Below are 14286 nucleotides of genomic sequence, written 5' to 3'. Positions count from 1 at the left end.
ATTTAAGCAATAAGGTACTTACTGAAAAGCCCATATTGTGAATAAGACATGGCTAAGAGCTGTTCTTATGTACAACATGAAGCAGACAGTCGGTAAACTTAACAGTATGACTGTAACTACTGTTCTCTGAAGGAGGGAGGTTCCACATACTATGGGGGAGTCGCACTCTCACGTCTTCGTTTTTAAAGGATCTACAATCACGCCTGACAAGGCCAATGAAATACGCGCCGCGCTAGAAGCCCCACCTTCCACAAGTGATAAGTGTGAGGGTCGAATTCCTTCAGTTTAATACCGCTCACTGTTTCTTCACTCAATTTAGCGAACATTAGATAGTTAATCCAGAGATTCTTACCTTTAAGATTCAGCAGTCTAGTCCAGATTAAAATGGTATTTGTAATTCTTTATGATAGCCACATTAGCCGCAGCTAATTATCATTTCATTTTTGGGAGGGGGTAAATAGAGCCCCCCCAAAAAAAATATTGATAAAAGTCACCTTGTTCTAGAGATATTTTCATGGTTATCAAAACGTCAAGCCTACACGAAACACAGCCCTTATTTGAACTGTTTCTAAAATCACCTATGGGAAAAGCGAATGGTGGAAAAATGATTGGAGAAGGCACAGTGATGCTGAAACGTTGGTGGTTTACCCAACACATTACTGGGAGTTTATTTATATAGTGTGCGACTCTCTTTATGTATTTAAAAAAAAAAAACGATTGGAACCAATTCCTTGTTTGACTGCTAGGTTTGATGGGCTCTATGACTCTATACGCTTCGAACCCCATGAACGCAATGGAACACGGGGTACCAGAGGGACAAACCCCTAAAAGTGTAAGCCTTGGGGTTTGATAAAATATTGAATTTGGCTTATATAGACAATAGAAACGCATTGAATAACACATTTATAAATGGCTCAACATAGTAAAAAAATGAATCATAAGGAATAAGGTTTTGAAGTATCTAGGAAATACAAGAAAGCTCAGGATATACACTGCTCAAAAAAATAAAGGGAACACTTAAACAACACAATGTAACTCCAAGTCAATCACACCATGCTCTGGACACTACGCTGACAGACACAGCAAACCTTCTTGCCACAGTTCGCATTGATGTGCCATCCTGGATGAGCTGCACTACCTGAACCACTTGTGTGGGTTGTAGACTCCGTCTCATGCTACCACTAGAGTGAAAGCACCGCCAGCATTCAAAAGTGACCAAAACATCAGCCAGGAAGCATAGGAACTGAGAAGTGGTCTGTGGTCACCACCTGCAGAATCACTCCTGTTTTGGGGGTGTCTTGCTAATTGCCTATAATTTCCACCTGTTGTCTATTCCATTTGCACAACAGCATGTGAAATGTATTGTTAATCAGTGTTGCTTCCTAAGTGGACAATTTGATTTCACAGAAGTGTGATTGACTTGGAGTTACATTGTGTTGTTTAAGTGTTCCCTTTATTTTTTTGAGCAGTGTATATATATATATGTTTTTTTTTTGGACACATATTTAACCCCTTTTGTTTGTTGGCACAAAACTACTTCCATACCTCCATTCATATTTTTAACCGGTATCGGGTTACCTTCAGACAAGTCCTGTGAAACCGGTACCGGGTCACCTTCAGACAAGTCCTGTGAAACCGGTACCGGGTCACCTTCAGACAAGTCCTGTGAAACCGGTACCGGGTCACCTTCAGACAAGTCCTGTGAAACCGGTACCGGGTCACCTTCAGACAAGTCCTGTGACACTTTTGGGGTCGTAGAGCAAAACAGAGAGCCCAAAGAAGAAGCCACCTTACTTATTGCTATAACCAGGCCAAGACATTCAAAGATGAAGGAATTGTTGGTGATTAGGAAACTTATGCGATCCCATACAAACGTCAGCACACAACACCCAGGGGATCAGCACGTTCTACCGCTCTACCACGAAGGGACAGTTGGCACACCGTAAAACAGTCTCGTGTGCTTTTTCAAACCGAGGTGAAGAGCATAATAACGAAAGAAATGAATCCGAGCCTCACACGTACCCAAACCGGCAAAGCGCAAATTGATTTTGTCCCCCTACACCAACCACGACACGCAGGTTGAAATATCGCGACGCGAGCAAGGTGGTCGGCATGTCACGCTTATCACCTGTGGAAGGCGGGGCTTCCAGCGAGGCACGGATTTCATTGGGCTTGTCTGGCGTGATTTTAGTTCTTTCAACTGAAGTCGCAAGAGTTTGATTCCCTATAGGGGGAACCGTCATTAGCCGTGTTGTTATTGACAATATGCTGTATACCAGGCTGTATACCAGGCTGTACACCAGGCCGTACACCAGGCTGTACACCAGGCTGTATACCAGGCTGTATACCAGGCTGTATACCAGGCGGTACACCAGGCCGTACACCAGGCCGTACACCAGGTTGTATACCAGGCCGTTCACCAGGCCGTACACCAGGTTGTACACCAGGCCGTTCACCAGGCCGTTCACCAGGCCGTACACCAGGTTGTACACCAGGCCGTTCACCAGGCCGTACACCAGGCCGTACACCAGGTTGTACACCAGGCCGTTCACCAGGCCGTACACCAGGCCGTACACCAGGTTGTACACCAGGCCGTTCACCAGGCCGTTCACCAGGCCGTACACCAGGTTGTACACCAGGCCGTACACCAGGCCGTACACCAGGCCGTACACCAGGCCGTACACCAGGCCGTACACCAGGCCGTACACCAGGCCGTACACCAGGCCGTACACCAGGCCGTTCACCAGGCTGTACACCAGGCTGTACACCAGGCTGTACACCAGGCTGTACACCAGGCTGTACACCAGGCTGTACACCAGGCTGTTCACCAGGCTGTATACCAGGCTGTACACCAGGCTGTACACCAGGCTGTATACCAGGCTGTACACCAGGCTGTACACCAGGCTGTACACCAGGCTGTACACCAGGCTGTACACCAGGCTGTACACCAGGCTGTATACCAGGCTGTACACCAGGCTGTACACCAGGCTGTATACCAGGCTGTACACCAGGCTGTATACCAGGCTGTACACCAGGCTGTATACCAGGCTGTATACCAGGCTGTACACCAGGCTGTATACCAGGCTGTATACCAGGCTGTATACCAGGCTGTATACCAGGCTGTACACCAGGCTGTACACCAGGCTGTATACCAGGCTGTACACCAGGCTGTATACCAGGCTGTATAGCAGGCTGTTCCCCAGGCGGTACACCAGGCTGTATACCAGGCTGTACACCAGGCTGTATACCAGGCTGTATAGCAGGCTGTTCCCCAGGCGGTACACCAGGCTGTATACCAGGCTGTACACCAGGCTGTATACCAGGCTGTATAGCAGGCTGTATAGCAGGCTGTATACCATTGGCTCGAGTGTCTTATTGCTTTTACAAAACAGTCCGCATGGACATCCAATTAGCATAATAATATCTCTTTAACAATCTGTCATTTTATGTTTTAGTATTAACTAGCATCTTTCTGTCTATGTGCAGAGGAAGCTGGTGGTAGGTTTGTCAGAGCAGATCTCCATTCTGGACCTCCAGAGGTGTCAGGACTATAACGGATCCTGTGCTGAGTGTGTTCTGGCCAGAGATCCGTACTGCGCCTGGACAGAGGCTGGGTGCAAACCCACCGTCCCGTAAGTCTAATGTTTCCTCTTTGGCTCCTCCTCAAATGACCAAACATGGCTGTTCCATGAGCTGTATCTTTCAATCAACTTTATTCATAGCCCATCTGTAAATAGCCCACCCAACTACCTCATCCCCATACTGTATTTATTTATTTATCTTGCTCCTATGCACCTCAGTATCTCTACTTGCACATTCATCTTCTGCACATCTACCACTCCAGTGTTTAATTGCTATATTGTAATTACTTCGCCACCATGGCCTATTTATTGCCTTACCCTCCTTATCCTACCTCATTTGCACTCACTGTATATAGACTTTTTCTACTGTATTATTGACTGTATGTTTGTTTTACTCCATGTGTAACTCTGTGTTGTTGTTTGTGTCGAACTGCTTTGCTTTATCTTGGCCAGGTCGCAGTTGTAAATGAGAACTTGTTCTCAACTAGCCTACCTGGTTAAATAAAGGTGAAATAAAAATAATAATGAATAAAAAAGAGCATTTTACAGTAACTGGCCTAGACCCCAAAGAGCCTTTTACAGTAACTGGCCTAGACCCCAAAGAGCCTTTTACAGTAACTGGCCTAGACCCCAAAGAGCCTTTTACAGTAACTGGCCTAGACCCCAAAGAGCCTTTTACAGTAACCGGTCTAGACCCCAAAGAGCCTTTTACAGTAACCGGCCTAGAGCCCATAGAGCCTTTTACAGTAACCGGCCTAGAGCCCATAGAGCCTTTTACAGTAACCGGCCTAGACCCCAAAGAGCCTTTTACAGTAACCGGCCCAGAGCCCAAAGAGCCTTTTACAGTAACCGGCCTAGACCCCAAAGAGCCTTTTACAGTAACCGGCCTAGACCCCAAAGAGCCTTTTACAGTAACTGGCCTAGACCCCAAAGAGCATTTTACAGTAAGTAACTGGCCTAGACCCCAAAGAGCCTTTTACAGTAACTGGCCTAGACCCCAAAGAGCCTTTTACAGTAACTGGCCTAGACCCCAAAGAGCCATTTACAGTAACCGGTCTAGACCCCAAAGAGCCTTTTACAGTAACTGGCCTAGACCCCAAAGAGCATTTTACAGTAACTGGCCTAGACCCCAAAGAGCCTTTTACAGTAACTGGCCTAGACCCCAAAGAGCCTTTTACAGTAACTGGCCTAGACCCCAAAGAGCCATTTACAGTAACCGGTCTAGACCCCAAAGAGCCTTTTACAGTAACCGGTCTAGACCCCAAAGAGCCTTTTACAGTAACCGGTCTAGACCCCAAAGAGCCTTTTACAGTAACCGGCCTAGACCCCAAAGAGCCTTTTACAGTAACCGGCAGGACCACTTTTTGTTCTTCTTTATATACCTAGCATTGCTGTCTACTGTATCTAAACTGATATAGCCTCAGTGATAGTCTTAGGGAACTGAATGTTGTGATTAAAATGCTGTTTTTCTTTTCACAGGGGAGGCATTCAAAATATTGATGGAGGACAAACTAATGTGTGCCTTAAAACAGCAGAAGTTAAAATACCAGAAGGTATACTGTACATCGACATCTCACACACGGATGATAATACAATCAATCAATCAATCAAGCAATCAATTAATCAATCAATCAATTAATCAAATGAGTCAATCTGATGCCTGGACCACTGTTAGTTGATTTGGAATGTATTGAATGAATAGGCTAGATTTTCATTCCCCTACCTTGTTAAGTACCTTGCTCCAACTCTTTCTCCAGAACCAAAGAAACCCACCAGCAACAGGACCAGACGTGACACCCAGCCCTCCTCGTCCCCGAACGCCCTCGGTGCCTCGGTCCACTCTGTGCCCCTGGGCGTCCCCTTCTATCTGTCCTGTCCCATAGACTCCTACCACGCCCACTACAGCTGGGAACACCTGGGCAAGACACGCCCCTGTCTGCGGCTGCAGGCCAGCTGTCTCCATCTCATCCCCTCCATGCAGGCAGAGCACTATGGGGACTACCAGTGTGTCTCCAAGGAGAGAGACTACACCAGGGTGGTACGGGTGGTCCGAGCTACACAGCTGCTAAGTGACCCAAGCAAAATAAGCAGGCCTGCCAGACCGGTGAGACCCATCAATACTAACGTAGAGGACTCTGAGAGCAACGGAGCAACAGCAGTTATGGCGATGCAAGCGGGATGGTTCGTGACCTTTGCAGCTTTGGATATTGTCGTGCAACTTCTGCAATAAAATTAATGTCCACATGGATTTCATCGTGATATGACACTGTACATCTGCGCTCTATAACGGATCCACAGAGCATTCAGAAAGTATTCAGACCCCTTGACTTTTTCCACATTTTGTTACATTACAGCCTTATTCTAAAATTGATTAAATAAAAATCCTCATCAATCTACACACAATAACCCATAATGACATCACAATAACCCATAATGACAAAGCAAAAACAGGTTTCTAAAAATGTTTTGCTAATTTAAAAAAAATCAGAAATACCTTATTTACGTAAGTATTCAGAGCCTTTGCTATGAGACTCGAAATGGATTTCAGATGCATCCTGTTTCCATTGATCATCCTTGAGATGTTTCTACAACTTGATTGGAGTCCACCTGTGGTAAGTTCAATTGATTGGACATGATTTGGAAAGGCACACACCTGTCTATATAAGGTCCCACAGTTGACAGTGGATGTCAGAGCAAAAACCAAGCCATGAGGTCGAAGGAATTGTCCGTAGAGCTCTGAGACAGGATTGTGTCGAGATACAGTTCTGGGGAAGGGTACCAAAACATTTCTGCAGCATTGAAGGTCCCCAGAACACAGTGGCCTCCATCAGTCATAAATGGAAGAAGTTTGGAACCACCAAGACTTGTCCTAGAGCTGGCCGCCTTGCCAAACTGAGCAATTGGGGGAGAAGGGCCTTGGTCTGGAAGGTGACCAAGAACCCGATGGTCACTCTGACAGAGCTCCAGAGAGAACCTTCCAGAAGGACAACCATCTCTGCAGCACTCCACCAATCAGGCCTTTATGGTAGAGAGGCCAGACGGAAGCCACTCCTCAGTAAAAGACACATGACAGCCCACTTGGAGTTTGCCAAAAGGCACCTAAAGGACTCTCAGACTATGAGAAACAATATTGAACTTGAAACAATCACGCCTGAAGGAAACCTGGCACCATCCCCACGGTGAAGCCTGGTGGTGGCATCATCATGCTGTGGGAATGTTTTTCAGCGGCAGGAACTGGGAGACTAGTCAGGATCAAGGGAAGATGAACAGAGCAAAGTACAGAGAGATCCTTGATGAAACCCTGCTCCAGAGCACTCAGGACCTCAGACTGGGGTGAAGGTTCACCTTCCAACAGGACAGCGACCCTAAGCACACAGCCAAGACAACGCAGGAGTGGCTTCGGGACAAGTCTCTGAATGTCCAGCCAGAGCCCAGACTTGAACCTGATCGAACATCTCTGGAGAGACCTGAAAATATCTGTGCAGCAACGCTCCCCATCCAACCTGACAGAGCTTGAGAGGATCTGCAGAGAAGAATGGGAGAAACTCCCCAAATACAGGTGTACCAAGCTGGTAGCGCCATAGCCAAGACGACTCGAGGCTGTAATCGCTGCCAAAGGTGCTTCAACCAAGGTCTGAATACTTATGTAAATGTAATATTTCCGGGTTTTTTATTTCTTTGCAAACATTTCTAAAAACCTGTTGTTGCTTTGTCATTATGGGGTTTTGTGTGTAGTCTGCTGAGTAAAAAAAACTATTTTATACATTTCAGAATCAGGCTGTAATGTAAAAAAAAAAGAGGAAAAAGTCAAGGGGTCTGAATTCTTTCCGAAGGCACTGTATAAGGTCACGCTCATTAGGGCACACCGTAACAAAACATTTAAAAACCCTCCTTGTTTCAGTCAGTTTCCTTCGTGTTTCCTTCTGTACTGATTGAACACGACCCCTGTTGAGTTGGACCCAGATCAGAAAGCTCCTTTTTAAGGGGCGTGTTAGGTAGCAGGAGCCAGAGCACTTTATTTACCGCTATGTTAGATAGCAGCAGGACTCTTGGTGAAAGGAATTGTGTTGCGTAGAAGAAAATCCCTCCAAAAATAACCACATGCTTGCTGATCCAGGGCAGAAGGCTCAGGATTAGAGCAGTTAAGGACAGTTAGATTGTTCGTCACTTGGGAGGTAAACAGTTGGCTAAAGAGGCTCTGTCATACAGACTCCCGTTGCATTAGAAAGGTCCAGCAGTACTGACTCTGTCACAGCCGCTGTGTGTTTGTTGACGCCTTACCCACTGAGACTTGGCAATGACCTTCAGCACTGCTTAGCTCCACCAGTTCGTTTGAGGTCTCCTGGTACGTGACAATGGCATGCAACAGCTTGGTCTAGAATCAGAAACACGCCCTCTGAAAACAGTCGAGATATTATCAGAGGAAAGGGTGTGGTGGTCTCTAGGGCCAAACAACAGAGAATAGTTAACACTAACCATTTTCCTGAGAAATATTCCTGAGAAATGGACTCTTCTGGACTAACTCGTCCTGGACTGGACACTCTTCACAATATCAACACTTAGCAGTGTCCTCCTCCTCCTCCTCCTCCTCCTCCTCCTCCTCCTCCTCCTCCTCCTCCTCCTCCTCTCGGTGTCATTGAATTATGAGGCTGAACACACTCACAGAAGGATGGAGTAGGACTGAATAAGGACAAGTGGATCTGTATCAATGGAGGAAGGGGAGGACCTTCCTCCTCAGTGGAGGAAGGGGAGGACCATCCTCCTCAGTGGAGGTCGGGGAGGACCATCCTCCTCAGTGGAGGAAGGGGAGGACCATCCTCCTCAGTAGAGGAAGGGGAGGATCATCCTCCTCAGTAGAGGAAGGGGAGGTCCATCCTCCTCATTGGAGGAAGGAGAGGACCATCCTCCTCAGTGGAGGAAGGGGAGGACCTTCCTCCTCAGTGGAGGAAGGGGAGGACCTTCCTCCTCAGTGGAGGAAGGGGAGGACCATCCTCCTCAGTGGAGGTCGGGGAGGACCATCCTCCTCAGTGGAGGAAGGGGAGGACCATCCTCCTCAGTAGAGGAAGGGGAGGATCATCCTCCTCAGTAGAGGAAGGGGAGGTCCATCCTCCTCATTGGAGGAAGGGGAGGACCATCCTCCTCAGTGGAGGAAGGGGAGGTCCATCCTCCTCAGTGGAGGAAGGGGAGGTCCATCCTCCTCAGTGGAGGAAGGGGAGGACCATCCTCCTCAGTAGAGGAAGGGGAGGATCATCCTCCTCAGTGGAGGAAGGGGAGGACCATCCTCCTCAGTGGAGGAAGGGGAGGACCATCCTCCTCAGTGGAGGAAGGGGAGGACCATCCTCCTCAGTGGAGGAAGGGGAGGACCATCCTCCTCAGTGGAGGAAGGGGAGGACCATCCTCCTCAGTGGAGGAAGGGGAGGACCATCCTCCTCAGTGGAGGAAGGGGAGGACCATCCTCCTCAGTGGAGGAAGGGGAGGACCATCCTCCTCAGTGGAGGAGAGGAGGACCATCCTCCTCAGTGGAGGAAGAGGAGGACCATCCTCAGCCACCATACAGACTTGTTTAGACCAGTGAGCAACATAATTTGTATTTATTAAAAAATATATATATTTCACCTTTATTTAACCAGGTAGGCTAGTTGAGAACCAGTTCTCATTTACAACTGCGACCTTGCCAAGATAAAGCAAAGCAGTGCGACAAAAACAACAACACAGAGTTACACAAACAGGCATACAGTCAATAATACAGTAGAAAAATCTATATACAGTGTGTGCAAATGAAGTAAGATTAGGGAGGTAAGGCAATAAATAGGGCCATAGTGGCGAAATAATTACAATTTAGTAAATTAACACTGGAGTGATAGATGTGCAGAAGATGAATGTGCAAGTAGAGATACTGGGGTGCAAAGGAGCAAGATAAATAAATACAGTGTGGGGATGAGGTAGTTGGATGGGCTATTTACAGATAGGCTATGTACAGGTGCAGTAATCTATGAGCTGCTCTGACAGCTGGTGGTTAAAGCAAGTGAGGGAGATAAGTGTTTCCAGCTTCAGAGATTTTTGCAGTTCGTTCCAGTCATTGGCAGCAGAGAACTGGAAGGAGAGGCGTCCAAAGGAAGAATTGGTTTTGGGGGTGATCAGTGAGATATACCTGCTGGAGCGCGTACTACAGGTGGGTGCTGCTATGGTGACCAGTGAGCTGAGATAAGGCAGGGCTTTACCTAGCATGGACTTATAGATGACCTGGAGCCAATGGGTTTGGCGACGAGTATGAAGCGAGGGCCAGCCAACGAGAGCATACAGGTCGCAGTGGTGGGTAGTATATGGGGCTTTGGTGACAAAACGGATGGCACTGTGATAGACTGCATCCAGTTTGCTGAGTAGAGTGTTGGAGGCTATTTTATAAATGACATCACCGAAGTCAAGGATGGGTAGGATGGTCAGTTTTACGAGGGTATGTTTGGCAGCATGAGTGAAGGAGGTCTTGTTAAGAAATAGGAAGCCGATTCTAGATTTAACTTTGGATTGGAGATGCTTAATGTGAGTCTGGAAGGAGAGTTTACAGTCTAACCAGACACCTAGGTATTTATAGTTATTCTGTCATTATCTCAAACTGTATATTGTTTGTTGTATTTATTTATATAGTAATTAATATATATTATATTTATAGGGGACAATGCGCATTAATCAACATCAATATTACAATAATGCAACATCCATGTAAATGTGCCGGGTGTTAGCCGAAAGCTAATTAGCACACCGTAGTCCCAAGGACAATTACACAGCCACTATACACATACTCACTAAAACAATACAAAATACCAAATACATTACATCCAGTAATATATAATATATCTTTCTAACGACAACAACAACATTGTCATCAACTGTCGTCTTACATATGAGGAACCACAGATAACTCTGAACAGGGTTGGATAGATTTCAGATTTCAGGGGTGAAGGGGCAACACCATGCAGGATCCTAATGACAAGGCTTACATCTACATACTGCTAAAAGCTGTCCAGACTAAATAAATAATGTTTGTAAATGACAATGGTGGTGTTTGGTTTATTATCATACGTATTCAGTGTTTGTAGAGTGATTCAATTGGTTTCGGAATAGTAGCTCCTGCTTGTGACCAGCATGTGAGACAACATCTCAGCTGTGAGAAGATCCCAGCAGGACTCCAGAGGCAGGGCCCCCAGAGGCAGGGCCCCCAGAGGCAGGGCCTCCAGAGGCAGGGCCCCCAGAGGCAGGGCCCCCAGAGGCAGGGCCTCCAGAGGCAGGGCCTCCAGAGGCAGGGACTCCAGAGGCAGGGCCTCCAGAGGCAGGGACTCCAGAAGCAGGGACTCCAGAAGCAGGGCCTCCAGAGGCAGGGACTCCAGAGGCAGGAAAGGTAACATCTCAGCTGTGAGAAGATCCCAGCTGGACTCCAGAGGCAGGAAAGGTCTGATCAACCTGAAGGTGGATGTTATGAAAAACAAAGTACCGTTTTCAACAGAAAGTTCATCTTGTAGATTACTGTCATATTTTAATGAGAGAGCAGTGTCTGATTTGGGAGCTATTATTTTCTGTGTCATTTAATCACTTGTGTCACTTTAAACCCTCCATAGTCCTCCACTGTAGTCAACTTGTGTCACTTTAAACCCTCCATAGTCCTCCACTGTAGTCAACTTGTGTCACTTTAAACCCTCCATAGTCCTCCACTGTAGTCAACTTGTGTCACTTTAAACCCTCCATAGTCCTCCACTGTAGTCAACTTGTGTCACTTTAAACCCTCCATAGTCCTCCACTGTAGTCAACTTGTGTCACTTTAAACCCTCCATAGTCCTCCACTGGAGTCAACTTGTGTCACTTTAAACCCTCCATAGTCCTCCACTGGAGTCAACTTGTGTCACTTTAAACCCTCCATAGTCCTCCACTGTAGTCAACATGTCTCACTTTAAAACCCTCCATAGTCCTCCACTGGAGTCAACATGTCTCACTTTAAACCCTCCATAGTCCTCCACTGTAGTCAACTTGTGTCACTTTAAACCCTCCATAGTCCTCCACTGTAGTCAACATGTCTCACTTTAAAACCCTCCATAGTCAACATGTCTCACTTTAAACCCTACATAGTCAACATGTCTCACTTTAAACCCTCCATAGTCAACATGTCTCACTTTAAAACCCTCCATAGTCCTCCACTGGAGTCAACATGTCTCACTTTAAACCCTCCATAGTCCTCCACTGGAGTCAACATGTCTCACTTTAAACCCTCCATAGTCCTCCACTGGAGTCAACATGTCTCACTTACACCCTCCATAGTCCTCCACTGGAGTCAACATGTCTCACTTTAAACCCTCCATAGTCCTCCACTGGAGTCAACATGTCTCACTTTAAACCCTCCATAGTCCTCCACTGGAGTCAACATGTCTCACTTTAAACCCTCCATAGTCCTCCACTGGAGTCAACATGTCTCACTTTAAACCCTCCATAGTCCTCCACTGGAGTCAACATGTCTCACTTTAAACCCTCCATAGTCCTCCACTGGAGTCAACATGTGTCACTTTAAAACCCTCCATAGTCAACATGTCTCACTTTAAACCCTCCATAGTCAACATGTCTCACTTTAAACCCTCCATAGTCAACATGTCTCACTTTAAACCCTCCATAGTCAACATGTCTCACTTTAAAACCCTCCATAGTCAACATGTCTCACTTTAAAACCCTCCATAGTCAACATGTCTCACTTTAAACCCTCCATAGTCAACATGTCTCACTTTAAACCCTCCATAGTCAACATGTCTCACTTTAAACCCTCCATAGTCAACATGTCTCACTTTACACCCTCCATAGTCAACATGTCTCACTTTACACCCTCCATAGTCAACATGTCTCACAGGAATACAGTAGCACTCATCCATGTAATCACACAGGTCACACCAACAAGGGGGCTGGATCAGACAGACTCCCTCGCTGGTCTGCCAACAAGGGGGCTGGAACAGACAGACTCCCTCGCTGGTCTGCCAACAAGAGGGTCTGGAACAGACAGACTCCCTCGCTGGTCTGCCAACAAGGGGGCTGGATCAGACAGACTCCCTCGCTGGTCTGCTAACAAGGGGGCTGGATCAGACAGACTCCCTCGCTGGTCTGCCAACAAGGGAGCTGGATCAGACAGACTCCCTCGCTGGTCTGCTAGCAAGGGGGCTGGATCAGACAGACTCCCTCGCTGGTCTGCCAGCAAGGGGGCTGGATCAGACAGACTCCCTCGCTGGTCTGCCAACAAGGGGGCTGGATCAGACAGACTCCCTCGCTGGTCTGCCAACAAGGGGGCTGGATCAGACAGACTCCCTCGCGGGTCTGCCAACAAGGGGGCTGGATCAGACAGACTCCCTCGCGGGTCTGCTAACAAGGGGGCTGGAACAGACAGACTCCCTCGCTGGTCTGCCAACAAGGGGGCTGGAACAGACAGACTCCCTCGCTGGTCTGCCAACAAGAGGGACTGGAACAGACAGACTCCATCGCTGGTCTGCCAACAAGAGGGTCTGGAACAGACAGACTCCCTCGCTGGTCTGCCAACAAGAGGGACTGGAACAGACAGACTCCCTCGCTGGTCTGCCAACAAGAGGGTCTGGAACAGACAGACTCCCTCGCTGGTCTGCCAACAAGAGGGTCTGGATCAGACAGACTCCCTCGCTGGTCTGCCAACAAGAGGGTCTGGATCAGACAGACTCCCTCGCTGGTCTGCCAACAAGAGGGGACTGGAACAGACAGACTCCCTCGCTGGTCTGCCAACAAGAGGGTCTGGAACAGACAGACTCCCTCGCTGGTCTGCCAACAAGGGGTCTGGATCAGACAGACTCCCTCGCTGGTCTGCCAACAAGGGGACTGGATCAGACAGACTCCCTCGCTGGTCTGCCAACAAGAGGGTCTGGAACAGACAGACTCCCTCGCTGGTCTGCCAACAAGGGGGCTGGATCAGACAGACTCCCTCGCTGGTCTGCCAACAAGGGGACTGGATCAGACAGACTCCCTCGCTGGTCTGCCAACAAGGGGGCTGGATCAGACACACTCCCTAGCTGGTCTGCTAACCTTTGGTTCACTTTCCTTTGTTTTGAGTTTGGTTGTTTTGTTCCTTCATTTGGTTAGCCCTTTTCCCAAGAGGATGTTTTGGAATGACTTTGTTTTTTTTTGTGTGGGGTTTCTCAACATTAGCTAAGAAAGACATGCTTGTTTCCCTGATGTTGATGCATTTAGTATCTGTAGTATCTGAATGAAGTGTGTGAGTTTCACTTCTGGTTGTGTGTGTGTGTGTGTGTGTGTGTGTGTGTGTGTGTGTGTTCAGATTACCATGCTGTTAAAAACGGTTCCAATCCCTCCTTTCCCACGCAGTCTGAGATACAGGTAGCCGCCGGTCCGTCAGTGGTGTACGCCGTCTGTCCTAACCCCCAGGTCACTTTAATAAAGATCATGGAAGTGAGCCAGAGCTGACAACACAGTACCCAAGGCTGGAATCAAACCGGGTCTCTCGCCAGGAGGCTCCAGAATTACCCCGGAGACAACGGCTGGTTACACAACACGTCTAGTTGGCCTAATTCTACAGCTGAGTCAGAACAGTCTGTAGCTAAGGGTGGATGGGAGTGCTATGGTTGCCATGACTCCCAATTACATCCCGTCCTTGGGATTGCATTAACGTTGAACTTCTGCGTATGTTCGGCTCAAT

The 14286-nt window shown here is 47.7% G+C and overlaps 1 protein-coding gene across 1 annotated transcript in view; it reads left to right on the top strand.

Moving 5' to 3' along the window:
• Nucleotides 1–10635, top strand: part of sema7a (semaphorin 7A) — a 126865-nt gene extending 116230 nt beyond the window's left edge. The window contains exons 12-14 of the mRNA XM_055910028.1: nt 3487–3632; nt 5061–5134; nt 5339–10635. Coding sequence (XP_055766003.1) covers nt 3487–3632; nt 5061–5134; nt 5339–5811 — 693 coding nt within the window. The 3' untranslated portion in view covers nt 5812–10635. The remainder of the gene's footprint in view (nt 1–3486; nt 3633–5060; nt 5135–5338) is intronic.
• The last annotated feature ends 3651 nt before the right edge of the window (nt 10636–14286 follow it).

Source organism: Salvelinus fontinalis, unplaced genomic scaffold (assembly GCF_029448725.1).
Source record: "Salvelinus fontinalis isolate EN_2023a unplaced genomic scaffold, ASM2944872v1 scaffold_0001, whole genome shotgun sequence".
Classification (NCBI taxonomy): domain Eukaryota; kingdom Metazoa; phylum Chordata; class Actinopteri; order Salmoniformes; family Salmonidae; genus Salvelinus; species Salvelinus fontinalis.
Note: the sequence above shows the minus strand (reverse complement) of the source record. Positions and strands in the feature narration are given on the sequence as shown.